Source organism: Dreissena polymorpha, chromosome 16 (assembly GCF_020536995.1).
Source record: "Dreissena polymorpha isolate Duluth1 chromosome 16, UMN_Dpol_1.0, whole genome shotgun sequence".
NCBI classification, from domain to species: Eukaryota; Metazoa; Mollusca; class Bivalvia; order Myida; family Dreissenidae; genus Dreissena; species Dreissena polymorpha.
In genome coordinates, this window is record NC_068370.1 from 18207746 (window position 1) to 18235706 (window position 27961).

The following is a 27961-nucleotide window of genomic DNA, read 5'->3' on the forward strand; positions in this document are numbered from 1 at the left end:
CATAAGTCTTAATAAGCTTTATTATGCCCCCCCCCCCCCCCCCCCTTCGAAGAAGAGGGGGTACATGTATATTGTTTTGCACATGTCGGCCGGTCCGTTGGTGGGTCGGTCGGTCCGTCCACCAGATGGTTTCCGGATGATAACTCAAGAACGCTTAGGCCTAGGATCATGAAACTTCATAGGTACATTGATCATGACTGGCAGATGACCCCTATTGATTTTTGAGGTCACTAGGTCAAAGGTCAAGGTCACAGTGACTCAAAACAGTAAAATTGTTTCAGGATAACTCAAGAATGCTTACGCCTAGGATCATGAAACTTCATAGGTACATTGATAATGACTGGCAGATGACCCCTATTGATTTTCAGGTCACTAGGTCAAAGGTCAAGGTCGAAGAAGAAGGTATATTGTTTTTCACATGTTGGTCGGTCGCTCCGTCCACCAGATGGTTTCCCGATGATAACTAAAGAACGCTAAGGCCTAGGATCATGAAACTTCATAGGTACATTGATCATGACTGGCAGATGACCCCTATTGATTTTCAGGTCACTGAAACAGTAAAATGGTTTCCGGATGATAACTCAAGAATGCTTATGCCTAGGATCATGAAACTTCATAGGTACATTGATAATGACTGGCAGATGACCCCTATTGATTTTCAAGTCACGAGGTCAAAGGTCAAGGTCACACTGACTCGAAATAGTAAAATGGTTTCAGGATGATAACTCAAGAATGCTTACGCCTAGGATCATAAAACTTCATAGGTACATTGATCATGACTGGCAGATGAACCCTATTAATTTTCAGGTCACTAGGTGAAAGGTCAAGGTCACAGTTACTCAAAACAGTTAAATGGTTGCCTGATGATAACTCAAGAATAATAAGGCTTAGGATCATGAAACTTCATAGGTACATTGATCATGACTGGCAGATGACCCCTATTGATTTTCAGGTCACTAGGTCAAAGGTCAAGGTCACAGTGACAAAAAATGTCTTCACACAATGGCTGCCACTACACCTGACAGCCCATATGGGGGGCATGCATGTTTTTCAAACAGCCCTTGTTTAATTTCGCAAGTGTTCTTAGTATCACAGGGCAAGAAAAATGCGCTCCTGGTTCATGACTTGGACCTGGGACCCTTGGCTATTAGAGCAAGTGCTCTTATAATGCTTGAGCTGGATGGGCTGCCTCACAAGTTTTCCCCTTTAGGGAGCAAATAGTGAAGGACATTTTAGGGAGTTGTGTAGTAGAATGACATGGATTTAAATCACTGCCATGTAACAGTTTCAGTTGTGCAGTTCAGATGAATAACAAGGTTGAACTTCAATGATATTTGTTGGTTTTGATTGATTTTTTTATCTTAGTTCATGAAAAATATTTATTTTTTTCAAAACTGGCAGGCATTTTCTTTTTCATTTTATGCATTATAATCTTTTGTTCAAATTGAGAGAATTTAAACTGGCAATTTTGCAAGATTATTAAACGTCGTTACATCAAAATAATGACATCATTAGACAGTGAAACCATGAAAATTCAATGAACCATAGCAGCAAATTTTACTGCAATTTTTGGCTGCTGAAAATAGTGTAAATCTCCAATTTGAAAACACTTACATATCCCAATGAATCACATTAAAGCGCATACAATAATACCCAGAACCCTGCTGTTCCCACAGTTTCAGTGATGATGAAGAGGAGATGGAAGGGCCGGAGGAGGACGGGGAGCTACAGATCGTCACAGAGTGCTGGGTGGAGCCCCAGTCTGGGCACTGCGTACACAACCCACAGGAACGGCAACACTGGGACGGGATCACCTGCACACAGATACTCGACACTGTGAGTCCTTGTCAAGGTTTCAAACATCCTTTTCTCAACTTTTCTTAAGTAAATCAGGTTTTTTTATCAGTCAATAATAATATTTCATTTCAATGCATGTGATTATTTGTACGCACAAATTTCATTGAATATCAAACAGGCATTACAATTTTTGTAATTTACATTTTGTAACAATTCGAAGAAGTGAGTTTAAGCTATTCTTCATGTAACATTACTTAAGAATTATCAAGAAATGGAGGCCTATATATTAGCATTTACTGCTGTGTGGCCACTTGCGATGAATATAAAGGATCATGTAAGTTTAAAGTGAAAGATCTCCATACATGCCAGAAATGTTCAGGTCCAAATTGGGACATTCCATTAAAAATGTCGGGACATTTGACCAAAAAGCGAGATTTTATTTTCTGAAAATCAGTCAAAAACGAAAGTAAATTTATGTGAAACATCAATGTGTATCGTTTAGCGCTCAATTTGTTTGATATACAAAACTGGTGTTGTGACAGGTTTTTAAGCCTCAGTTGTATAATACACAGAATACCACGTAATAGTATCTTTGGACTTGATTTTGGCCATGAAATACAAAAGCAGTCTGCTTTTAATTAATTACAATGCATCTCCCGCTAGCGATTAGCGACCCCTATCATAAAACCACCACGGTGTGAATGCCCGATAAAATCAATAATTTGCCGAAATATCGCTGATAAGGTGTTAAAAACAACACTGGATCACTCGTCTTGTAGATATGGTTTGTTAATAAAGGGATAAGCGATGGTAATTTAAGCCAGACAGAGCTTTAATTGCGAATTTTATTGTGCCCTTTTAGAACGTATGTCATTGTTTAGGAATGTCGGGACAAATTGTGTCACATCGGGACACCCGGACAAACACCCCAAAAGCAGGACTGTCCTGCCAAGATCGGGACGTCTGGCATGTATAAAGATCACTCTTGTTTCACCTTCTTTATATTCAAATTGTTTTAAAATCAAATACCAAATTATAATGCAGCAAATTTCTACTAGCCTTGTTTTCCTCAAACAGCAGCTAGACCCATTTGAGCTAGTTTTCCTGATTATCTGATTTCAAAGATTTTGTGGTACAGAAGTACTGCGGAAAGGCAGATGTTTTGTCAAAACTGGTTTAATACTTAAATGAAACTATTGCTCTGGGAAAATTGGGTTGAATGCATGTACGTAAAGTTTGGTTTCAGATTTACGAAGACAACATTTTCATTCTAGACTGGATTTCTGTTTAGAAGAGACTTCCTTTTATTTAAATTTTTTTAATGTGCTGCCTGCACAGGCTTATCTGTAAAAACTCTTAACGCACATACATTAAGCCCAATTTTCCCAGATCTCGGCTCAAATGTATTGTTACTTAAAGAGCAGAAATCTACTTGTTACACGATGTGTCTATTGGAGGTGATTCTGAGGATTATTTGGCACAAAAATACCGAAGAATAATCGGATGTTTTCGTGCAACAGTTTAGTTCCTTAAATAGCAGCAATCTTCTTCATAAATAAGATGACTATTATGTGATACCAAAGCTTTGATGACAAGCAGAGGTGTTGGTGTAACAGTTTCATAGAAATATATTTGATTTTTAAAAAGCATGTATCTACTTGTTTGTGCTGCAGAATATCTGTCTGTTGCTGAATAGGAATACATATAAGGATGTTTCGTTAAATAGCAACAATCTGCATCCTTTGAGTATAATTTTAGTACAAGATGTTTCCTGAAAGTTGAAGCAGAATGGTTCCAAAAAAAGCAGCACTCATTGCATATACATTTGACAACCTCCAAGCCGGATTTTGTTTTTTAAACTGAAATCCTCTTTTAGCAAAACGATTTTTATCCCCTGCAAAAGGCATTGTCTTTCACAGAATTTATTTTTGGCGGGGGATATCAGTTCAAAGAATGTGCTTCTTTTTTTATTTTTTTCCATACTCGAACATTATCAAATCTCCTCAAAACTGGAATTCCCTCACAATTGGGTCATGTCAAGCATAATTTTACCCCTCTGAACTATTTAGGGCTTTATTGCAGGACTGGACGCCTGCAATTAGCAATGGTGCTAATAAATTTAACGAACTTTAAAAATTGCAAATCAGCATAAAAGAGACTAGTTATGCTTGTGATGTATGATAATAATAAAATTGCTATTTATTCAGATTTTTTACTGATAACAAACATATACTTCTAACATGATGTGCGTTTTTTATTTTGATGTAAAAAGCTGTATTTATTATTAATTAGAAAAAGGACATTTATCTTCTCCGATTAATTTGATAAGTAATCTTGTTGCTGTCTAAACCAATCAAGGCAATTAACGAGATGTAAAATTGGCAGAAGTGAAATAGGTCTTTTGATTTTATATTTCACTTTCTTGTTGAAATCTTGTAACCCCTTTGTGCTATTGATTTGGAGAAATACCATATTTTAAGTACAATAACTGGATAGAAGCTTGTTTTGTTTGTATTATTAAATGGTCATAATTAGTCATACATACATCATCTACTGAAAGTAAAAAATCAGTACATATGTGTATATGACAAAAAAAACAACAGTATCCATCTGTCTTCCAATAATAAACCAGATATCATTTTGCTCACAACATGTTTCTTAATTTTTGTTTGCAGTAGCTGTTATTGATTGAAAGGCAATCTTGTCTTTTATGTCAGCCATCTTAATGTTGGTAAAGCCGTTACGTTCCAGTGCTTTCATGTATCGATCAGGGTCGAAATTTCCACACTGCATCATATTCTTGCTCTTCACCTCTTTAAGCCGTTCAAGATTCAGCGTTGTCACTAGTTTTCCTTGGGGTTTGATTACTCTCTGGAGTTCTTGCATGGCCATGTCAAGGTCAGGCCAAAAATAGTAACAGTTCACATGGAAGATCTTATCAAAGTAGTTCGGGTCATAAGGAAGTTTTTTCACTGAGCAAAATTTCAGTTGCACTTTCTTGGCTAAGATTTCTTGGCTGAGGCTACCTTCAGCCATCTTCAGCATTCTTTCAGAAATTTCTATCCCATGGACTTCTCCTTTTCCATCTAAAAATTATATGTAGATTGAGTGTATAGCATAAAACTAAGGTAACTGGTACAGACATGTTCAGCCAATTAAAAAGCATTCCACTTTACCCTCAAAGTTTGCTAGTGCAAAGCAATTATGTTTGTAACGTTCAAATACATGTAACTTGATGTTGATGAGGTTAATTTAGTTACAAGTTATATACTGCTTACTGTCTAGTTTGGCTTACTGCGCGCACAAAAAATAACGGAACATAAACGTGTAGAACTTGACACTGTTACAAAAAGTAATATCTTAAAAAATCAACATATGTATTAAGCTTTAACACGCTTATAAGCTGCTTGAAGCCCTAACCCTGGTCCAAAACCCACCTCTAGGACCTTGTCATCTGGCTGTATGTCACACACTTTTACAGCATTCACCTCAAGGACTTTATTGAGTTGCAAAAATTTTCTCTGAAATACAAATTTCATTTTGATGTTGGATACATTTTGGATATAGTCTCACATATAATGAAGCAAAAATCATCTTAATTTATGACCTACTAGCCAATAATTAAGGGATGCAACAATAACTCTTTTAGCCAAAGAAAAAACACAGGAATTTCGAAATTAAAAAAATATTATTTTTTTCCAAAGAAACAAAATTTACACACAGCAAATGAAACCTTTATAAGTACTTTTTGTGACTGCCACTTACAGCAACAAGCCATCCAAATGGTCCAGAGTCTGGCCTTGCAAGATTCTTAGACACTTGCTTGGCCACCACTTGCCCCATGGTTTAGCTGTCTATTAACTGCAAAATTATTGAAATCAAGGTATATTGAGTATTTGCTATAACTGCAGATTTATCCAGGTTTATCCAATCAAGATATTGGATATCCAGATAATCCAGGTTTATTGAGAAATTATTTTAAATTCAGAAAATAATAAAACTTAATCATTGTTCAAAACTAACATTTGTGTGTAATGACCTATGGGGCAGTTAATCATGAAACTTACTGGTCCTTTTGATATGAAAAACTTCGGCCGTTTATGAACCTGACACATACAATAACACATACAGGAATAAACATATTGCTCAATTGCTACCCAACAAATTGTATTTGACCATTATGATGTAATGCAAAAACCGTCTTCAGTTTATAAATGCATAAGATGATGGGGGGTTGATGAAATTTAATTTAATTAACTCAATAAAACATTGATTTCGTATTTGATTGAGTGAACAAATATGTCATGGAATGGCGGGCTCACTGTCACCTTTGCCAGATTTTAAGAAAATAGTCTCTACAGGTTGAATTCAAAGTAATTAAAAATTACTGGTTTATTCATCGTTATATTTAACTGCCAAATGCATGCACATGGCATGCTTAAGACATGTTCAATAAGAATTCCCTAGTCTTGATTGGAACATATCTAACAATTCTTTTGTCACACATGTTTTACATCTGAAAAATGGCCAAGGCTTGTTTTTTTTAATCCTCAAGCCCACTGTCAATTTTTGCCATATTTATTTTTGTTAAAGCCACACATCGTAAAATAAAAAACATGTAAATCAATACATTTAGATTAAATTTGAAAGTTTGCAAAATTGTACTATAATCTGTAGCCTACTTAGCAAGTAATTAATTATTATTTTTTAATTTTAAAACCGAAAGTAGGATTTCTATACGTATACGTCCATTTCGATAAATGCGATTATTTTTAAGTTTAAAAAAAGATGGATTTCTACCTTGTAACCATCAGATATATTCTAATTGGCATATATACAATTAAATCTATAGCCTAGTTAGCAATTAATTTATTTTTATTTTTTATTTTAAAACCAAAAGTAGGATTTCTATACGTATACGTCCATTTTGACAAACAAGATTATTTTTAAGTTTTAAAGCGCAAAAAAGACGGATTTCTACCTTGTAACCACCAGATATATTCTTTCTAATTGGCATAGATAAAATTAAATCTATAGCCTAGTTAGCAAGTAATTTATTATTTTTCAAATGGTACCGCATTTAAAAATAAGTAGGATTTCTAGACGTATACGTCCATTACGACAAACGCAATTATTTTTAAGTTTTTGAGTGCAAAAAAGATGGATTTCTTCCTTGTAACCACCAGATATATTCTAATTGGCATAGATACAACATGTTTCTTATTTATACTTAAATTTACTATGCCAAATAAGGTGTGTGGCTTTAATTGTGTATTATGGAATGACATATATGACACAGTCCAACAAACCAATATAGTGTCGAACTCTTCAAATATAATTTGTGGTCCTTCTATTATTTATTTGCCTTTGTTTTGAAGGTGTAAACATGTGAATTCCTATTCATTACTGTCAGTTCTGGATAAAATTACTGGAAGTTTTATTTTATATAAATTATTAGAACAATTTAGTTTTCACAAGACTATTGCCAAACAATATATGTCCCCTACCGGCTCCACCATTGTCAGATTTGTCAGACATATTGTTTTTGCCCTGTCTGTTGGTCTGTCTGTCCTGTCTGTTTGCGCCAACTTTAACATTTTGCAATAACTTTTGCTATATTGAAGATAGCAACTTCATATTTGGCATGCATGTGTATCTTATGAAGCTGCACATTTTTAGTGTTGAAAGGTCAAGGTCATCCTTCAAGGTCAGAGGTCAAATATATGTGGCCAAAATCGCTCATTTTATGAATACTTTTGCAATATTGAAGATAGCAACTTGATATTTGGCATGCATGTGTATCTTATGGAGCTGCACATTTTGAGTGTTGAAAGGTCAAGGTCAAGGTCATCCTTCAAAGTCAGAGGTCAAATATATGTGGCCCAAATCGCTTATTTTATGAATACTTTTGCAATATTGAAGATAGCAACTTGATATTTGGCATGCATGTGTATCTTATGGAGCTGCACATTTTGAGTGTTGAAAGGTCAAGGTCAAGGTCATCCTTCAAGGTCAGAGGTCAAATATATGTGGCCCAAATCGCTTATTTTATGAATACTTTTGCAATATTGAAGATAGCAACTTGATATTTGGCATGCATGTGTATCTCATGGAGCTGCACATTTTGAGTGGTGAAAGGTCATGGTCAAGGTCATCCTTCAAGGTCAGAGGTCAAATATATGTGGCCCAAATCGTTTATTTTATGAATACTTTTGCAATATTGAAGATAGCAACTTGATATTTGGCATGCATGTGTATCTCATGGAGCTGCACATTTTGAGTGGTGAAAGGTCAAGGTCATCCTTCACAAGGTCAAGGTCATCCTTCACAAGGTCAAGGTCATATATAGGGGACATTGTGTTTCTCAAACACATCTTGTTTTATTTGTTTTATATTAAATGCCATAGCATTTGCCATATTTGTTGCCATAGCAACCAGAATTTTTGACATAGGAACAAAATGAAATGACATGCATAATGTCCATATTGCAACCTATCCATGTTTCATGGAAAAATATTAAGATACTTTTAAAGTTATCGCAGGATCCAGAAAAGTGTGACAGACAGACAGACTCACAGACAGACGCACAGAGTGCAAACCATAAGTCCCCTCCGATGAAACCGGTAGGGGACAATAATAGTGTACCTTTTAAAACTATAAAATAACTTTAATCTTGTTTAAAAGAAATTAACTTTCCGTTATCAATATCAGTGGGGGTTTGTAAAAATAAAATATGTGAATAAGACATATATTGTAAAGGCTTTTAGTCCTTTGATTTGGAAACATACATGCACTGCTTTGAACTCTTGTCACTTGGAGAATTTAGTTGATATTTGAAATTGTATGCCTGTTAACATAGGTATTATTATATAGAACACATTGAACAGCTAAGCAAGGTCTATTCAAGGACATATCTTGCGAGAACATTATATTCCAAATAGATTCTCACCCAAAGAGAAATTGCACAATTGAAAGTGCGGTGTTAACTCCGCCCACGAATGGTTAGGGGTAGGGTTATGGTTTAGGGGTTAGGGGTAGGGTTATACTTGGGCCTATGTCTTTAGTGTAAAGAATACTGGTGCTGCAACTGACGTTTAATTAAACAGGGTAGTTAATTTATATGATGCAAACAATTTCTTTAATTTAAACCCAGTGTTTATAATAGAATAAATCATGCACCTAAATGCATAATACAGAGCTAGTTACTGACAATTATCCCGGTGTGACCCAAATTCGACGATGTAACGGTTACATGAAGCAATATTTAGCAAATCATTAAAGAAATAATGAAATGTTTAATAGCACAAAATAATAATATTAAACTCGGCTGTATTACTTTGAAATGATTCCAAAACAATAATCATCCATTTAATCGATAAAAATAGAACATCGTCGAATTTAGGTGCAGTCGAATTCGGGTAACGGCAGGTTAAGTAATGCAACATTTATATAAACAAAAAAATGACCTTGCAAATTGAGTTAGTAAAAGAACTTGTTAAAACATTACAATTTTAACAGATTCCGAATTATAAGGTGATTATATCATTGCAATGATATCAAATTAAATACCCAATTAATAAACATATATGTTAGCTTTTTCATGAATGTTTACCTTTGTTATTTAGTATTTGTTAACATAACCTGTATATTGCAAACTATCTTCTTAATGAAGAGCAACACAAATATTTGAACAAGGGAAACAACCCTATCATTATGCAAAGAAAGATGATCAATAGTTATATTCCTTATTTGCCTGTATGCCTTGAACTTGCTTCATTTTTGAATCTGTGCTTTATCAGTTATTTCTACACACATATTCTGCTTTTTCCATACAATTATACAGAAAAATACAAAAGAAAAGTCCTTTAAAGGTGTCCTATGAAGAAAAAATCTTTATCAGCATCATCAAAAACACTAAGTACAGGTACTTAGTCATGTTAGTGACCCAAATAGTCTAAATAATTAGATTCTTTGTTATAATTGTAATGGTACAGATGAATAAGCTCATTTTATAAAAAGAATTGGACACCATACATTTACCTATTTAATACAATTACATGATTTTAAAATGAGCACAAGATTGCCAGATAGTTTGATTGTCTAAAAATAGTGTGAGAAGGGCTTGCTCAGTAAGGCATTAAATTCTTACTTGATTTTTATGCTGCCCCCCAAAAAATTGGCGGGGAAGCATATAGTCGCCGCTTCGTCTGTTCGTGTTTCCATGTGTCCGTCCGTCCGTCCGTGCACAATTTTTGTCCGGGCTATTTCTCAGCAACTAATGACCAGATTTATGTCATCCCAAACTTTATGGGAAGCTTCACTATCAAGAGATGTGCATATTATCAGCGGGTTCTGGTCGGATGATTTTTCACAGAGTTGTGGCCCTTTGAAATTTTCCATTAACTGTACATATAGTGCAATTCTTGTCTGGGCTATTTCCCAGCAACTAATGACCGGAATTCAATGAAACTTTATGGGAAGCTTCACTACCAAGAGGAGATGTGCATATTATCAGCGGGTTCTGGTCGGATGATTTTTCACAGAGTTATGGCCCTTTGAAATTTTCCATTGTACATATGGTGCAATTCTTGTCCAGGCTATTTCTCAGCAACTAATGACCGTAATTCAATGAAACTTTATGGGAAGCTTCACTACCAAGAGGAGATGTGCATATTATCAGCCAGTTCTCGTCGATGATTTTTCACAGAGTTATGGCCCTTTGAAATTTTCCATTGTACATTTAGTGCAATTCTTGTCCGCGCTATTTCTCAGCAACTTATTAAGGGAATTCAATGAAACTTTATGGAAAGCTTCACTACCAATAGGAGATGTGCATATTATCAGCCGGTTATGGTCGGATGATTTTTCACAGAGTAATGGCCCTTTGAAATTTTCTATAAACTGTACATATAGTGCAATTCTTGTCTGTGCTATTTCTCCCCAACTGCTGACTGGAATTCAATGAAGCTTTATGGGAAGCTTAACTACCTTAAGGAGATGCACATGTTATTTGTGGGTTTTGGTTAGATGATTTATTTAGAGAGTTATGGCCCTTTGATATTTTTAAGTTGCTAAACCATCCATAGTATTATTTTGTCCAAAGTTATGCCCCTCAAGACGATTCCTTTTATTTGAATATATAGTGCAATATTGTGCCAAAAAAAACGTTTGGGGAGCATCACTAGTCTCCGACAGTTTCTTGTTAAATCTGATGTTAATCCTGAGCTTATTGTCCCCTACCGGTTTCACTGGATGGGACTTATGGTATGGCTCTGTGTGTCTGTGAGTCTGTCTGTCTGTCTGTCTGTCTGTCTGTCTGTCTGTCTGTCTGTCTGTCTGTCTGTCTGTCTGTCTGTCTGTCTGTCTGTCTGTCTGTCTGTCTGTCTGTCTGTCTGTCTGTCTGTCACACTTTTCTGGATCCTGCGATAACTTAAAAAGTTCTTCATATTTTTTGATGTCAATATGGACATTATGCCTGTCATTTCATTTTGTTCCTACATCAAAAATTCTGGTTGCTATGGCAACAAATAGACTAGAAATACTGCTGAAAATGGTGGTTTTCTGGATCCTGCGATAACTTAAAAAGTTCTTCATATTTTTTCATGAAACTTGAAACATGGATAGATGGCAATATGGGCATTATGCACGTCATTTCATTTTGTTCCTACGTCAAAAATTCTGGTTGCTATGGCAACAAATTAACAAAAAAAATCTGACAATGGTGGAATTTCTGACAATGGTGGAGCCGGTAGGGGACATATATTGCTTGGCAATAGTCTTGTTAAGTCTTAGTGCGGTATTTTACAAGCATTAACATTATTCATGATGCTTCTTTATTTTCATAAAATTTACTTGTTATTGTCTTGGTTTTGAATTTTGAGGCTTTAATCATGTTGGTTTTCACCTGCTATTTATGCCCCCATTCGAAGAAGAGGGGGTATATAATATTGTTTTGCACATGTCGGTCCGTCGGGCGGTCCGTCCGTCCACCAGATAGTTTCCGGATAATAACTCAAGAATGCTTAGGCCTAGGATCATTGATCATGACTGGCAGATGACCCCTATCGATTTTCAGGTCACTAGGTCAAAGGTCAATCTCAGTGACTCGAAATAGTGAAATGGTTTCCGGATGATAATTCAAGAATGCTTAGGCCTAGGATCATGAAACTTCATAGGTACATTGATCATGACTGGCAGATGACCCCTATTGATTTTCAGGTCACTAGGTCAAAGGTCAAGATCACAGTGACTCAAAACAGTAAAATGGTTTTCGGATGATACCTCAAGAATAATAAGGCCTAGAATCATGAAACTTCATAGGTACATTGATTATGACTGGTAGATGACCCCTATTGATTTTCAGGTCACAAGGTCAAAGGTCAAGGTCACAGTGACAAAAAACGTATTCACACAATGGCTGTCACTACAACTGACAGCCCATATGGGGGGCATGCATGTTTTACAAACAGCCCTTGTTAGCTCACCTGTCACGAAGTGACATGGTGAGCTTATGTGACCGTGTGATGTCCGGCGTCAGTTGTGCGTGTGTTTGTGCGTGTGTGCGTCCGTCAACAATTTGTTTGTGTATTCAGTAGAGGTCACAGTTTTCATCCAATCTTAATGAAATTTGGTCAGAATGTTTATCTTGATGAAATCTGGGTTGGGATTGTATTTGGGTCATCTGTGGTCAAAAACTAGGTCACTAGGTCAAATAAAAGAAAAACCTTGTATAGACAATAGAGGTCACAGTTTTCATCCAATCTTTATGAAATTTCGTCAGAATGTTTATTTTGATGAAATCTGGGTTGGGATTGTATTTAGGTCATCCTGGGGTCAAAATCTAGGTCACTAGGTCAAATAATAGAAAAACCTTGTGTAGAAAATAGAGGTCACAGTTTTCATCAGATGTTTATGAAATTTGGTCAGAATGTTTATCTTAATAATATCTGATTTTGGATCTTATATGGGTCATCTGGGGTCAAAAATTAGGTCGCCAGGCCAATTCTAGTAAAACCTTGTGTAGATGAAAGAGGTCATAGTTTTCATCATGTCTTAATGAAATTTTGTCAGAATGTTTTAATTAATGAAATCTGGCTTGGGATTGTATATGGGTCTGATAGAATTTAAGTTGATGTAGCAAGGTTAGTCAGGTGAGCGATTCAGAGCCATCATGGCCCTCTTGTTATGCTCCCGGTAGGGTGGCATATAGCAGTTGAACTGTCTGTAAGTATGTCAGTGTGTCAGTATGTCAGTCAGTCTGTCCGTCGGTCCGAAAAAAACTTTAACATTGGCCATAACTTTTTCACTATTGAAGATAGCAACTTGATATTTGGCATGCATGTGTATCTCATGGAGCTGCACATTTTGAGTGGTGAAAGGTCAAGGTCAAGGTCATCCTTCAAGGTAAAATGTCAAATTTATGGCGTCTGTCCGTCCGAAAACTTTAACATTGGCCATAACTTTTACAATAATGAAGATAGCAACTTGATATTTGGCATGCATGTGTATCTTATGGAACTGAACATATTGAGTGGTGAAAGGTGAAGGTCAAGGTCATCCTTCAAGGTCAAATGTAAAATATATGGTGTCTGTCCGTCCGAAAACTTTAACAATGGCCATAACTTTTTCAATATTGAACATAGCAACTTGATATTTGGCATGCATGTGTATCTCATGAAGCTGCACATTTTGAGTAGTGGAAGATCAAGGTCAAAGGTCATCCTTCAAGGTCAAATGTCAAAAAAAAAATTAAAGCGGCGTTCTCATGAAGCAGCACATTTTGAGTGGTGGAAGTTCAAGGTCATCCTTCAAGGTCAAGGTCATCCTTCAAGGTCAAAGGTCAAAAAATTAAATCAAAGCGGTGTTTTCATGAAGCTGCACATTTTGAGTGGTGGAAGTTCAAGGTCAAGGTCATCCTTCAAGGTCAAGGTCATTCTTCAGGGTCAAAGGTCAAAAAAATAAATTCAAAGTGGCATTATTATGAAGCTGCACATTTTAAGTGGTGGAAGGTCAAGGTCGGTCATTCTTCAAGGTCAAGGTCATCCTTTAAGGTCAAAGGTAAAAAATAAAATAAATTCAAAGCGGCGTTCCCATAAAGCTGCACATTTTGAGTGGTGGAAGTTCATGGTCAAGGTCATCTTTCAAGGTCAAAGGTCAAAAACAATTATTAAAGCGGCACAATAGGGGGCATTGTGTTTCTGACGAACACATCTCTTGTTTAATTATAGTTATGTTGTCTTAGTTCAGCAGGCAGAATAGCGGAGTAGCATCAAGTATAGGCAAACTCATTGTCTCTTTAAATTTGTAGTGGATATTATTTTGTTGTTTTAATTGTGGATTAAGATTAAAATGAAATGCTTTTTTGCTAGCACAAGATCTGCTCATCCTAGTGGCATGATGTGTTTGTATTTTGCATGACCGATTATTTAAACAACAAGTCATCACAAAATCAGCTAGCTAAATGCCTTGTCAGCACATTTTCTTCAAGGTTCCAAGTATAATTTTGTTGTCACATGAGTTAATATCTTTATATAGAGAAACATAGTTGTGCGGAAAAGCTGTACCATTTTAAGTATGTTATCTTTGCATTATTAAATCAAAACAAATTTATAGATACAGTGATACATACTTAAGACATCAGGTGAACAAAGGTAAAGTCTTCAGATAACAGCAATTCTTAATCATTAATACTATCACTTCACACACAAAGTTATCTACCTTTGAGTAGAAGTTATCTTCCTTGGTAGGGGGATTATGAAGATTCTCACACGGTTGGTGATCCGCAAGGAAAATGAAGACATCTATATTTAGATAAGTGGTATCATACTTATCAGATTTAATATACTTACCTCCGGTCAATGTTTAAATTGTTGGTCCTTGTTAATTCACAATCTGTAAAGAAATGTCTTGTTGGTTTTCTAGAACCTGAAGCCCACAATCTACAATTACAAGTACCAGCCACATGGGTTGTACAGTAGTTGTGTCAGTACAAGTTTGGTGATTAGACACATACCAGTATAACATGCTTGTGTTCAGATATGGAGAATTTAGAAAAGATTGATGTACATCAATGTGCAAACAAGTTTAATATATGTTTGAGATTACATCAACATCAAATGCATAAAAATACACAAAAACATGCAGTGTGAAAATTGCCAAGGATGGGAAACATTCTCAGTTTTAATGTAAAAATCCATCTGGTAATTCCAGCATGAGTTATTTGTCCGATACCATTCTTTTGCACTCACATATTAATAATAGCATGTTCTGTAACCTGGCTGTCGGTATTAATGTTTTCAATTAAATGTTTTCGTAAGGTAAATAAAACAACACAATAATGTAATACATGCCACACAAATAAAGGTTGTTTTTTAATGAAAAAAAGTATTACCTGAATTAGTGATAATTACCCTTTGACATTGGTATTGACTTTCTAAATTTGATGTAACAGTAGTTGATTTAAACTGAATTTGAAATATATAGCTCTAAATTGTTATAAAGTTTGTAATACTTGTGTACACAGCTCAAGGTTGTCGTATCGAAATACTGCTGGATCAATGGTACTGATCTTAATTTTTCCTGATAAATTATTTTATTAGCTTTCGAAAACAACCGGTGTGTAGTTGATTCGTTAAAAATTGTTCCAGTTACATGGTTTACAGTAAAGATGGTGTAGTTTTACGGCAAATGAAGTTGCACTCCTTGTTTCAATTACTGAGTATAGCATATATATATAATAATAAAAATAATAATATGGGCTTCCCTCCTGTGAATAAAACAGATATAAAATGAAATGAAAATATATGCTTGTTATGTACGGTGACCAGTTCTGTAGGCTGTAAATAAAACTAAATATATGATTTTATTATATGCCTTTGTATACTATGCTATCGGCTGTCGTCATTTGTACCATTATTCTACCACCTTGGATGCATACGCGTCCATTATATTGTATATTACAGGTATTTGAGTTCAAATGGTCATTTCAGAGAAAACTAAAAAAACAAAACAAGATTGGTTGCAAATCATCACAAAAGCAGTAAAAAAATAAGTATCTCATGCTTAAATCAACATTATAGTAAGAAATATATGCAAGAAAAAATATGTTTAAGCTTATGTCTCACAGCATCATTAAATTTCATGAGCCCTTGTGCTATCTTTAGTATTTAACGATGAAAATGAATAATAAAATAGTTATACAATAAAAATATTATTTTACAATTATACATCGACGTTATATATTTCTGCCTAAACACAGGTGGAATACTCACAAATGTCTGTGCGTAGGTTAGCTACTGACAATAACAAAACCAAATAATTAAGAAATAATTCATGTACATTATAGTTTGTTGTCAAATAACCCACGGCTGATAGTTAATATGCGTAGGGATTAAATCACGAGAGCGAAGCATTTGAAACCAGGCATCTAATTTTCCGGTCGTGGGTTATTCAACAACAAACTTTAAAGTACACGAATTATTTCGATTCTAACACGGTTTTACTAAAGATTCATGCAATGTATATAATTTTTCTTGCATACTATCTATGTGAAGTTCCGCCCATAAAAATAACTTTCGGCTGTTCCGGTTGATCAGATCCGCGACTTTCATTATAATACCGGATTATTACGCTGGTGGAAAATGTATCGGCATGTTTTGTTTAGTTACAGCGGGTGCTTTCAGACGCGTCTTTTTGGATGCGTCTTTAATCTGCTGTTCACAAGTTTTTTATTCTTGGTCTGACGTACAATAAACCGGTCCTGACCGGTTTAGAGACTGCAGCGAATGGTTCATCACACCTAATCGAGATCAGATTGTCATTAGGGTGTGTTAGCATGTACACTGTGTAATCGATTTCATGACATGGGAATTTTAGCAAACAGAATCGGACCGACTGTATCGGTCTTTCATGACCCCAATCGGTCTAGGACCGACAAAACCGAAAAAAATATGATCCCTGATCACAACATTGTTCACAATGCTGTTTAATAACGGAATACTATACTCAAATAATTATTATGTTTGTATCATTTATGCGTCTGAGAAAAATTTGGTCAAAATAGTTGAACGTTTTCAGCATGATGTTTTAACATGAAAAATTGTATGATATTAATAATTAAGGAATGATGTACTGGCACTTAAAGAAAGTTATGTTTTATGTAATATTGAATTAAATCAAATACAGAGCCTCCATTTATTTTGTATTACATCTCTTATATATAATTCAACAGCTGATATACATAGTATACAAACATGGCTGTATAAACCATTGTTTAAATAAACCATTTACTGGTAAAGTTTTGCATAATCTGGGCTCATTATGGTTTCAATAAAATGTGTATACATTGTATGCATATACATGATGACTTAAGTTGTTTCAGAGGCACATAATTTGCTGATTATTTCACAGTCATGTTTAAACCCCTGAAATATTTTATCAAATATTCATGATGATAAGATGTTCAAGTACTCTCTTCTGAACACCCTAGATATGCCAAAGTTTGTTTAATATTACTTCAAGTAGTGATAACATAGACTCACCCACCTAATATTTTAACTTGAACGTTTGTGCTTTGTATGGAAACATTGAACTGCCTCAATAATGAATGACCGTATTTTAAGAGTCAAGTTTGATTCAAATCTCATATTTTGTTATCATTTAAAAATGTAGTGTTTCAGTTGCTTTATATCTCCACAATTAATACCCAATGCATCTATCATAAAGGATAGTGACAGTATTTTCTGATTGAAATTTGATTCAGATCTTATATTTTTGTTTAATTAGAAAATTATTTTTACAATTGTACCACACTTTACAGCCATGCTTACCCAAACCAATCAGTTTTAATTAGCCCAAGATTTAAATGTTGACTTCGTGTTCCTTACCCCACTATGATAATAACACATATAATAACCAAGTGAGTTGTTTTACAAAAACAAATACAAGAAAGAAATCAGACTGTAATGATGGCTATATTGCACAAACATTCATGTTATGTTCGCGTTTTGTGAATGACTATTGAAACTTGTTTGTAAAGTGGTCATTGTTTTGCAGTATACAATTATATAGTATATTATGTCTTCATTGAACAAAAATTATGAATAGAAAAATAAATGCAATCATTTACGATAAAGAGGAAATTTTTGCTAACATTTCTTCCTATCTGTCTGTCTTACTTAGGTTTCAAGATAAAGACCTAGCTTAGTTGATCTGTTTGTAAAAGCAAATATGGTTTTCAGATATGTCCCAATTCTTATCTATGAAAAGGGCTTAAAATGCCTGATCTTAGGGTTAAGACTTTGCCCAATTTGATGTCCATACAAGTTTTACGTGGACTCTTCCATTCTACTTTCGTAAGGAGCAAGGGGCTTTAAACTATGGCTACTTTGATTAAAATTTTCAACATTATTGCATTTAATAAGTTATTATCTAAATACTCTTAAATAATGCACAATAATTCATATATAAGTAAGTCTAAGGTACTCAAATGTTTGAAATTTCATTTCACTATCAGTGTTGTTGGACTTGTGCTGTTCCTGACCTACCAGCTTAAGATATGAGATATAAAAGTGGACTCGTCCACTGATAGGTGACATCTCAAAGTCTAACTCGGTCCCACATGGTCGGGGCCCATATAACTGGGAGTTGTGGCTCATTGGCTCAGTAAACAATCGCAGGAGATTCTCGTAGTAATTTCGTGCTTAACAATATAAAAAAAATTCTTTGCATATTGAGTTGGCAATAGACTTAAGTTCAAAATTTAGCATACATTTTTGATTGCATCACAGTAAATAGTGAAATGTAAATTGTTAGGTGACTGAAACCTAAATGAAGCTATTGATGTGATTTGGCACAGCTGTTTGATTAACCGATCCGATGGTCAACTCGTCCAGAAGTTGTTACAAGGTTTGCTTTGCAATTGTTCTTTGTTGGTAATATTTATCAAAAAGTTAGAAGTTTGAAATGTCATTGGGAATTGAGTTATAAGTTTAGATATCTGCTTTCTCTTAATATTTTATTTCTATAAATATTTTTCTAAGTTTAGAATTACAACTGTTTGATAATTTTAATATGGACACATTTCATTGTATAATTTGCAAAATAATTGTTTTAATCTTAAATATTACATTTAAATTGAACATTTTATATGTTTAAAATACAGCTGCAGATTTTTAGAAGGTCTCAAGTTAAGCATGTATGCAATTTGGTGTCAGTCATTTGAAAGATATTCAGATTGTGAAATGGGATGTTAAACTGCAGACAACTGAAAACTTCCTTACTTAGGATGTTAAATCTTATGAAAGGGAAGAACAATAAATAGGAAGATTTGGTAATGGCATGAAATGAAGAATAAAAACATGGACTTCGATAAACCTTTGATTCTGGAAACTTAATGGGTGTTTTTTAGCTTAAATAGAGCTTAACTTGTAATAAACAAACATGAAGTAAAAGGAAGAAATTGAATGAATGTCATAATTGTAGATTCACTGGAGTAATCACAACTGAAATCAGAAAGTTGGGTGTTCGAAAACCAAGCATGAAACCTAGCATGATTTGGTCACAAAATTAAGCACCAAATATTATAAAATATAGACACAAAATTGAGGAAGTAATATTTAAAGAAAGTTCACAAGCTGCACAAATGTGTTTCATCAAGGCAAGTTACTTGAAATAGATTGTGAACTGTCAAAGCAAATAACACAGAAATAATTGTTATGTCTATCCGTGTGTCGGCGGGTTGGAAGGTTGGATCTTCGCAGTCTTTCTACATGCCAGATCTAACTCTTCCAGCTCACTGGGGCCTGGGACTCTCATTTGCTAGGTAACAGACGGATGGTAAGAGGATACATACCACTAAAACTTATGTGGGAAAAGGATACATACCACTAAAACATAGGAAAAATGTTACTATGGAACATGCATACATAGAAAATGTTTGCAGAATTCTATGTGGAACAAGAAAATGTTTGCACTTATTTTATAATTTAAGTGATAAGAATTGTAAAGTCTTCATTTCAAATGTTGTATGTCTTTAAAGATTGGGGTTTAACATGAAGTTGTATTCAAGTGTTTTTAATGTATTTAAATTTGTTTAGTGTTAAAGTTTGCCTGTTTTGGTGCTTGTTGGGATTTCAAAGAAGTCTTTTCACTTTTGATTTCAACTTAGTTGTTTATTTTGCTTTCTCTTTTCATTAAGGATTGATTTCTGAGATTCAGTTCATTTTGTTGTGTAGTAGATTTTAACTTCCCAGCAGACACAGTAATGTTGATTCAACGTTGAATCAATGTCAGATTCAACGTTGAAAATTGGTTGGAGTTATATTTGATTTTGAAAGTTGAGACTACATTGAGGCATCAACCTAAAATCAGCGTCGATATCAACGTTGAATCAACGTTGTTTCAATGTTGAAAATAACGTTGATTCAAATTGAAACAAAGATTACTTAACGCCTATATTTGGTTGAATTTTCATTAATTTCCATTCAATGTAGCGAGGTTTTCCAATTGTTCTATTAGAATAACTGTTAGGACTGTATACAATTTAATCACTACATTGAGTTCATTAATAACACAACACTTTATTCATAATTGAGATTGTATTTTATTTTTATTTTAACACAAGTTTCATAATATTCCAAAATAAGCAGTTTTTACTTTTACACTTAATATTTAGTTATTTTCAATATTACTGGTCAAAAAGCAACTATTGTCCACTAATTGCTGATCTTAATACAACTATAATCCACAATGAAAGATGTTTCCATGTTACTAATTTAAAGCCTAAATTCTCATTAACTATAAACTCTTTCCAGACACGTTATTAAGCTACAAATTTGTCCACTCTCACCAAACAGACCCACACTTATCAACATTCACAACATAAAAAGCTGATAAGCACAGCCAAAAATGTAATCTCTCTTCCAACAGAGCACATTTAATCTTTAACAAATCTTTAACAAACAAACTCTCTCTCTCTCTCTCTCTCTCTCTCTCTCTCTCTCTCTCTCTCTCTCTCTCTCTCTCTCTCTCTCTCTCTCTCTCTCTCTCTCTCTCTCTCTCTCTCTCTCTCTCTCTCTCTCTCTCTCTCTCTCTCTCTCTCTCTCTCTCTCTTGAAATAAGGTTTATCGACTTCACGACTAACATTCAACGTTGATTCAACGTTGTGTGTCTGCTGGGTTGCTGTGCAGGATCTAACAGAGTTATTGTTAGTTGATAATGTATGCATGGTCATGACTTGCAATTTGTACTTCTTGATGCTCTAACAGTAGGATTGAAAGGTAGACAGTGCATGTATGTCTCATTTGGTCTCAGTGACCACATGGTCATGCTCATTATTTGTGTGTTATTGAATATGTACATTACGCAGTGCATACGGTTTTTCATTGCAGAATTTGTCTGCACAACAACAACAACAAAATCAATAATTAGAAGTCTTAAATTATTGCAGGTAAAACATAATTTGCAAATAGACTTTCTTGTCTTTAATCAATGTTAAAAGAAATAAAATCAAGGCAAAAATTCATTTCAATAAATAAACAGCAATTTGATTTATGATATTATTATACTTTTATTAAATTGTTTCTTAACTTCAAAGCGTCAATTTCATTTTCATCCTAGTTACTAAGAATTTAATGTAAAACACAATTAGAAGTATTCAATTTTAGTAATCTTTTGCACTTGCTTTAATACACAATTTATTGGTTTATGGACTCTTGTAGATTTAGAATGATAAAATGCAGTGGCTGTAAATAACCCATGTTCACTTGTTTCACTGTTTTTGTCAGTGGAGTAAATGGTTTATTATTTATGTGTCTGGTTCTTTCATGTATTGAACAAACTGTTCTAGTCTAAGAATTGTATCATGCTATGTGGCATTAGACAATTTGCACTGAATTACTTAAAAAGACTAATCATTTCTCTGAGTCACTACTACGCATACATGTATATCAAGTGTCTTTCCTTAAGTAAGATGAACATTAATTTTTAATTTTGTTATGGAAATTTCTTGCCAGTGTATGTTTCCCACCTGAGCACAATATGCTGATGGTAAACGTTTGTGATCACATTTTTTCTTTCATTTGGTGTCCGTCTAGTGTCATCAACAATTAAAACAACCATCATGAAACTTTGCTTATAATATGTCTTCTTATGATATCTGAACCAAGTGAAAAAAAAAGGTTCTGGTCAGTTGAAATACATTGCTGCTAGGGGCAGGGGCAGTTGTCCTTATGACTCAAAATCTATGTCACTTGGTCAAATTAAAGAAAACACTAGTGAACACCAGCGAGGCCACATTTATCACCCAATCTTCATGAAACTTGGTTAGAACATTTTCCCTTATGATATCTCAGGGAACTTCAAAACTGTGCGACAAGGGATTAAAAACTTGGTGACAAGGAGACTAAATAAATACACCAATATTTTAAATTAAAGAAGAAGCTAGTTAACTGTCTCTAAGGGGTCGTATTTATTGCCAAACGTCCACAAAAGTTGTTAAGAATTTTGATACCACCGCCTAGTTAAAAACTGGATAAATGTGGATATGAAAATCAGGTCCTTACTTCAAATTAAATAGAATGCTTATGAATACATAGAGGCCATATTTATTGCAATCTGTATGATTCCTAGCTTACTCAGAACATTTGTGATGGTGATATCTGAGCTGGGTTTGCAGTGGAATCACATGGTTTACACAACAAGGTCACTGAGACTAATTAACTCAAAAGCTAGCAAACACTCTGGAGGCCAACTTTTAGGCCAATCATCACCAAATTTGCTCAGAATATCTGACAATCTCAAAACTTGTAAGTGCCAACTGGTCTTAGGTGAGCCCGACTTAGGCCATTTTGCCCTTTTGTTGAGAATTAAAGCAATTCACAAGGATGAAATCACAAACACAAATGACTGTATTTGTTAAACAATTAAGGAGCATATTGAAAACTGGTGTCATCGACATTGGTTTTCTTTCCTTGGTTAATAAGCTCAGCAAATGTTTGTCTATTTATTCTGTGAATATCATCTGTAAACAGAGCTAAGATATCTTTGAAATAATTAAGAGCAATTTAGATTTTGAACGGCCATGGTAAAATAGCTGTTCATGGATAGATATGTGTTGTTTTATTACAAAATGAACTTTGGAGGTTAAATGTCCTTATGTGTACATTTATTTTTTTAAAGTGGAACCATTGTTATTCTTCATTAATATTTAATAGGACAGTTGGATCATAGGGCTGTGTCATAATTAACATATAAGATTCGAGTGTTTTAATTTAAAATCTTCTTTTCTGGACAACTCTGTGGAATGAAGGTTATTCACTGAAGATGTGGCGTATGATAATTTTATTGTTTTACAGAAGAAAATATAAAATATGTAACAATATACACATTGTAGAGTGTTTTTTTTTCAAGTAAGAGTACCCATACCCAAATATATTTTTGTTTCTTCTAAACCACTGCCAGCAATGAGCCTTGGTAAAGTGGTTTATAAAAAAAAAACATTCGCATAGCTCTTTAAGTGTTGGAAACTATGCATGTATTGATTTTGAACTTGTCATGGAAAATTTATTAGTTTCATTTATCAAACAGGAGATTATTTGCTCAAATGTGTCTTAGGTAGAAATTTCTGTGTTCCTAAATATCTCATCAATTTTAAACACATTTGTATTTTGTATTTTTAATTTTCCTGTAAATGTATGCAGATTTTTCAGTTAACAAGGATTTTGACTCAAACCATAGTTGCAAAATGTAAACTTAACCATTTATAGTAACATATATAACAAGCCTTTTCACCTCTTGTTATTTTAAAGATAATTTATTTATTATCGCCTCTTTCAGTTCACATGTCTCTTTCAACACAAGTGATGCACAAAAGTGTTGCGATTTGTGTGTGTGTGTGTGAAATAAAAGACTAATAAGTGAATAATTTGAGGTGTGAACATTATCATAATCCTCTGACACTCAAGTTTTTGGAGTAAATATTTTTTGTAAATATTGTGCTCGGCAGATCTGGAATGCTTTCTGTAATATTATCAGTATTAGCCATTTAGCCATTCATGTTTACTTAGAAGGGTGAACCTATAGGCAAAAGGATAACAAAAATAGTAAAATTATTCAAAATGTGATGGCAAAGTCCTTTGAGCCAAGCTCAGTTGTTGGTAACTTCAGGAATTTAGGTCAGCGTCATTTTAATTCGAGATATAACTGTCTCAATGCCTAAGACATTGTTTACACATATTTTTGTAGTTGTCATGTAATTTAATTTTAACTGTCATTTGTTTCCCTGCTTGACTGGAATCTTCATTGCGTTGCTGATATGAGATAATTTTATACACAGCTATATTTAAAGTTTAAATACTCTTCTGTCTTCTAATAGAAAACCATATTTGCCATAATTGTTCATATATGGAATATATAAAAATCATCTTGTTAGAATTTTTCTCTTATCTCTTCATGCAAAGTGTCAACCATTTTGATTCTTTTCCTCTATTAGACCAATACATTGAATGTGTTAAGTTGTCAACATTTTCTTATCAGAAAATAAGTGATTGATTATCAATTTTGCAATGTTTGATTTATCAGGTGCCACTTTTTTTATTGGGTTTGTTCTCGAGAATCTAGGGGATTAAAGTTTGGAGATTCCTATTGGTATGATAGGATTAGAACCTGAATGAGGAAATGTGGACGGTAGAATTAAATGCTGTTGTAATTGGGTTGGTGCAGGTTGTGGAGTGTTTCATAATTATGAATGTATAAATTTATTCAAAATATAATGGTTCCATTTGGTATTATTGTATTCATTGTGGTGTCTTGAGTTGGATTGGTGTGTTTCTGTTACATTTTGGTTTCTATAGTTTAAGCAGTGCATTAGCACTGACTCTGGTTTTAAATGTCTAATTTGACGGGTGATTAAAACATTTCACTCGCCGATATTAATGGCCTTGACTGCCATGGTGATTAGTGTAAAATAAGATGTCATTCCTTGAAAAAAATTGTACAAAACATATAGTTTTCTGTTGTAACAAATGTTTAGTCTTTATTACAACAAATTGTGTAGTAGTTATTACCCCAAAAAATGTGCAGTCTTTTATCAATTTAAATTTAATGTTTGTAACAAGTTTTTATGTAATATTAGTCTTGTTTCTGTACCAATTATTTAGACTATGCAAAGGACAGAGTTGTTTACATGTGAATGCATGATTGAAATGACTATGGGACACACCAAATCACATCTTTCAGTTAAATGAGAGTGAATGTATAGACTTATATAAGTGAGAGATATTGGTTGTGTCATGTAGTGGAGAGAGTTTTATCTCATCATCTGTGCTGTACAAGGGTGAGATTCAACTCCTCCAACTGCACACATAACCTGATTGCTGCTATTTATGGAAACTGGACAATGGACAATGACTAAAACTGTTACCTCAAATAGACACAGTTAAGTGGGATCCCAAAAGTGATTACAGAATGGCGAGCTGCTAAATATGGAAACAGGATAATGGAGGAATACTTGGGTTGTTTCTAAACATAGATTGTAGACTATCTGTTCAGGAAGTCAAGACATTCTAAAATTAGGACTGCTGCTTTTTATGGAACTTTGCTTCATGAGGAAACTCTGTTAAAGAATTTATATTGAAGCTAAGAAAATTGTTATATCACAGAAAGTTAAATAGGAAAGCTTGGATGAAGAAGTATTGATATCTGAGGAAAGAAGAGAAGATTAAAAGATGAAACAGCAGCGGAAGCAGGAGCACAAGCTTCAATGGACCATGGACTTTTAACATTAACTGACATTAAATTGCATACTATGCTTGAAATCAGCTGCATTATGATTAATAGTTTCACACAGTATTAAACAATATCATTATTAAATTTCTGCATGATGCTTTAATCCCACAGTAACAATTAATAATTATGCTTTTCTTTCTATTTCAGATAAACATTTATGTATTTTTTTCAGTGAGAAATCAACCAGTTGCAGTGTTCAGGAACAAGAACATTTTTGTTGTATATTCATGCACCTTTTTACAACTAATGAACAGACAGCAGTGGTTAAGCAAGTCTTCTTTTAATGATTAATTCTCCACTTAAAAATGGCATTTAAATATTACAATTTAGCTAAACAAGTTTGTTTAAAACCCCTTCTTTATCTGTAAAGTAGTTGAAATGATGTTCAATTGTTCACGGTCAATACATTGGAATACAAGATAAAATTCATCGTTCAGGTGTTCCCAAATGCGAGTTCATGACATCTTATCAACTTAGCTATCTTCAAATTACCATGTGATGTTTGCTTATTTATATTATATTATCTCTGTTCAGTAACTCTCAATTTCAAGCTTGGGCATGAACAAATCTGCATAACTTTGTTAAACAGCAATTACTTATTTAAAATGTCCTTCACTAGATACAGAATAATATATGGCTTATTCAGCAATTAATTTGACTGACATTCAGTCTCTTGAGTAATCTTGGGCAGATACAAGGTTATCATTTCTTGATCATATTCCGCAGATAGAATAATCTTAAGAGCAGATACAAGGCAGATCAAACACGGTCGGCTGTCCAAAGATCATAGGTCGCCGTAGTGACGGTGGGCAAAGGACACCTTGTTCTTCCCATGATGCACTGTTGAGGAGATAGTGTCGATAAATGTCACATGGGAATGTAACAAATATGACAACTCAACCTGTTTGACTATTGATTTTTCTCAACCGGAGTTTTAAAATTTGATAACGACTTGTTTCAATGTCTGAAACATGTCCGGGCATATGGTCTTCTTACCACATGGTTTAATGTGTTTTTGACAGGGGCGAATTTCTAACTATAATTTTGTTTAATGATTTGTATTTTTTTCTCAAGGTCATTAAATATCCAGTGGGTGTATGGACCTGAAATACCAAAGCCATAGTGTTATGTTTTTGTTAAGCAACTGTGACTTTATGCATGTTGTTGATATGGCCGTTTAAGAATCCTAAACATGTTTCCATTGGCTGGTACATAGTGCAATGCAAAAGTAAAGCTAAATTTTTACCATCTCCAAAATACTGCTATAATTCTTTGTGTATCACTATAAACTTGGATATATTGTATAAAATAACACAGCATAAATCGTCATACCAGTAAAACATTACAAAAGATCTTCTTATTCCTTCCATGTTCTTTTATTGATAGCCACATAATTATACGATACTATTGATTGAGATAATTACCTAAATGTGAGCATAAGCTTAGCTCATGAAAACATCATATTCTGGTGACTTACATTAAGTAATAAAGAACTTTCCAGAAATTTAGGTTAAAATTTATTCAGCAACATCACTCAGATCAATATTACATAAAAGGCATCAGTAAAGATTGAATCATTTTGTATGGAAACCCTTGCTACTTATCCAACAAGGAGTTAACTATTTGATTTGCAACACTCAAAGTTTAGTTGTCAGAAAAAAACACATCTTTGCTGAAAACGTTATAACAGCGAAATTCCCCAAATTATAAAACTATTGTTTCCATCAATACCATAACAAGTATTTTGTTCTCAAATTCTCTTCAGTTTTTCCCGCTGGACCTGGAATGCATATCAAGTCTCATCACGTTTGAGCACCTGCTTTACCTGTGTCAGAACAGTGTCATACCCGCAGACCTCGACACCATTGTCAATGTGAGGTAAGATAACACATTTATAGGGTCTCAGTTCAAATTTTTATTTTTTTGTTAACACATGACTCCGTTGGTTGGTAGTAAGGAGTTCTCTTTTAATAAATGTTGGGGTCCCATTCATTTGTGATGTCTGCGTTTAAAGCAAAACATTTTGTTTGCCTTGCAACATACAGATAAAATGAAGGTGTTATTAAATAATATTTATTAATATGGTTTTCAGCACAGTTGACAATCCGTGGTCATTAAATGTCAAAATCACTGTTACTGAAATTTGAAAATTGATTTCTGCTCAATAACTTATGTGTCAATAGAGGTATGTTCTGAAATGTTTTTTTGTAGAAAGCTTAATTGCAGTAAATGGGAGTCCATTTTTGGGGCAAGTTTGGATAATGTCAAGGTCACTGTTACTAACAATAGAGAAAATATTTCTGCTCAATCACTGCAGTGTTATTATTGAGCTGTCATTTTGTGTGTATGAGCCTTAATGTATACGTAGCTTGGGAGTCCA

General features: G+C 34.1%; 2 protein-coding genes across 5 annotated transcripts in view; one reads left to right on the forward strand and one right to left on the reverse strand.

Annotated features, from left to right (window-relative positions):
• The window catches only part of LOC127861693 (KICSTOR complex protein SZT2-like), a 167356-nt gene that overhangs the window by 40143 nt on the left and 99252 nt on the right, over positions 1-27961 (forward strand). The window contains 2 exon segments of the mRNA XM_052400377.1: positions 1677-1836; positions 27347-27459. Coding sequence (XP_052256337.1) covers positions 1677-1836; positions 27347-27459 — 273 coding nt within the window.
• LOC127861502 (uncharacterized methyltransferase YdaC-like) lies at positions 4293-14668 on the reverse strand. Of its 4 annotated transcripts, none has more exons than XM_052400063.1 (4): positions 14646-14668; positions 5563-5658; positions 5183-5318; positions 4293-4883 (listed from the first exon to the last, which is right to left on the reverse strand). In XM_052400063.1, the coding sequence occupies exons 2-4, from the start codon at positions 5638-5640 to the stop codon at positions 4456-4458; spliced, it is 642 nt and encodes a 213-aa protein (XP_052256023.1). In that variant the 5' UTR covers positions 5641-5658; positions 14646-14668; the 3' UTR covers positions 4293-4455. The 4 variants fall into 4 exon arrangements, with proteins under 4 accessions (XP_052256023.1, XP_052256022.1, XP_052256019.1 ...); XM_052400062.1 differs by lacking the exon at positions 14646-14668 and adding an exon at positions 14515-14539; XM_052400059.1 differs by lacking the exon at positions 14646-14668 and adding an exon at positions 9410-9492.

Coding starts and splice junctions, on each gene's coding strand:
- LOC127861502 (XM_052400063.1), bottom strand. CDS start 5,640: ATGGGGCAAGTGGTGGCCAAGCAAGTGTCTAAGAATCTTGCAAGGCCA. Junction 5,319..5,562: donor CATTTGGATGGCTTGTTGCT/GTAAGTGGCAGT, acceptor TTTGTATTTCAG/AGAAAATTTTTGCAACTCAA. Junction 4,884..5,182: donor AGCTTATAAGCGTGTTAAAG/CTTAATACATAT, acceptor TATAATTTTTAG/ATGGAAAAGGAGAAGTCCAT.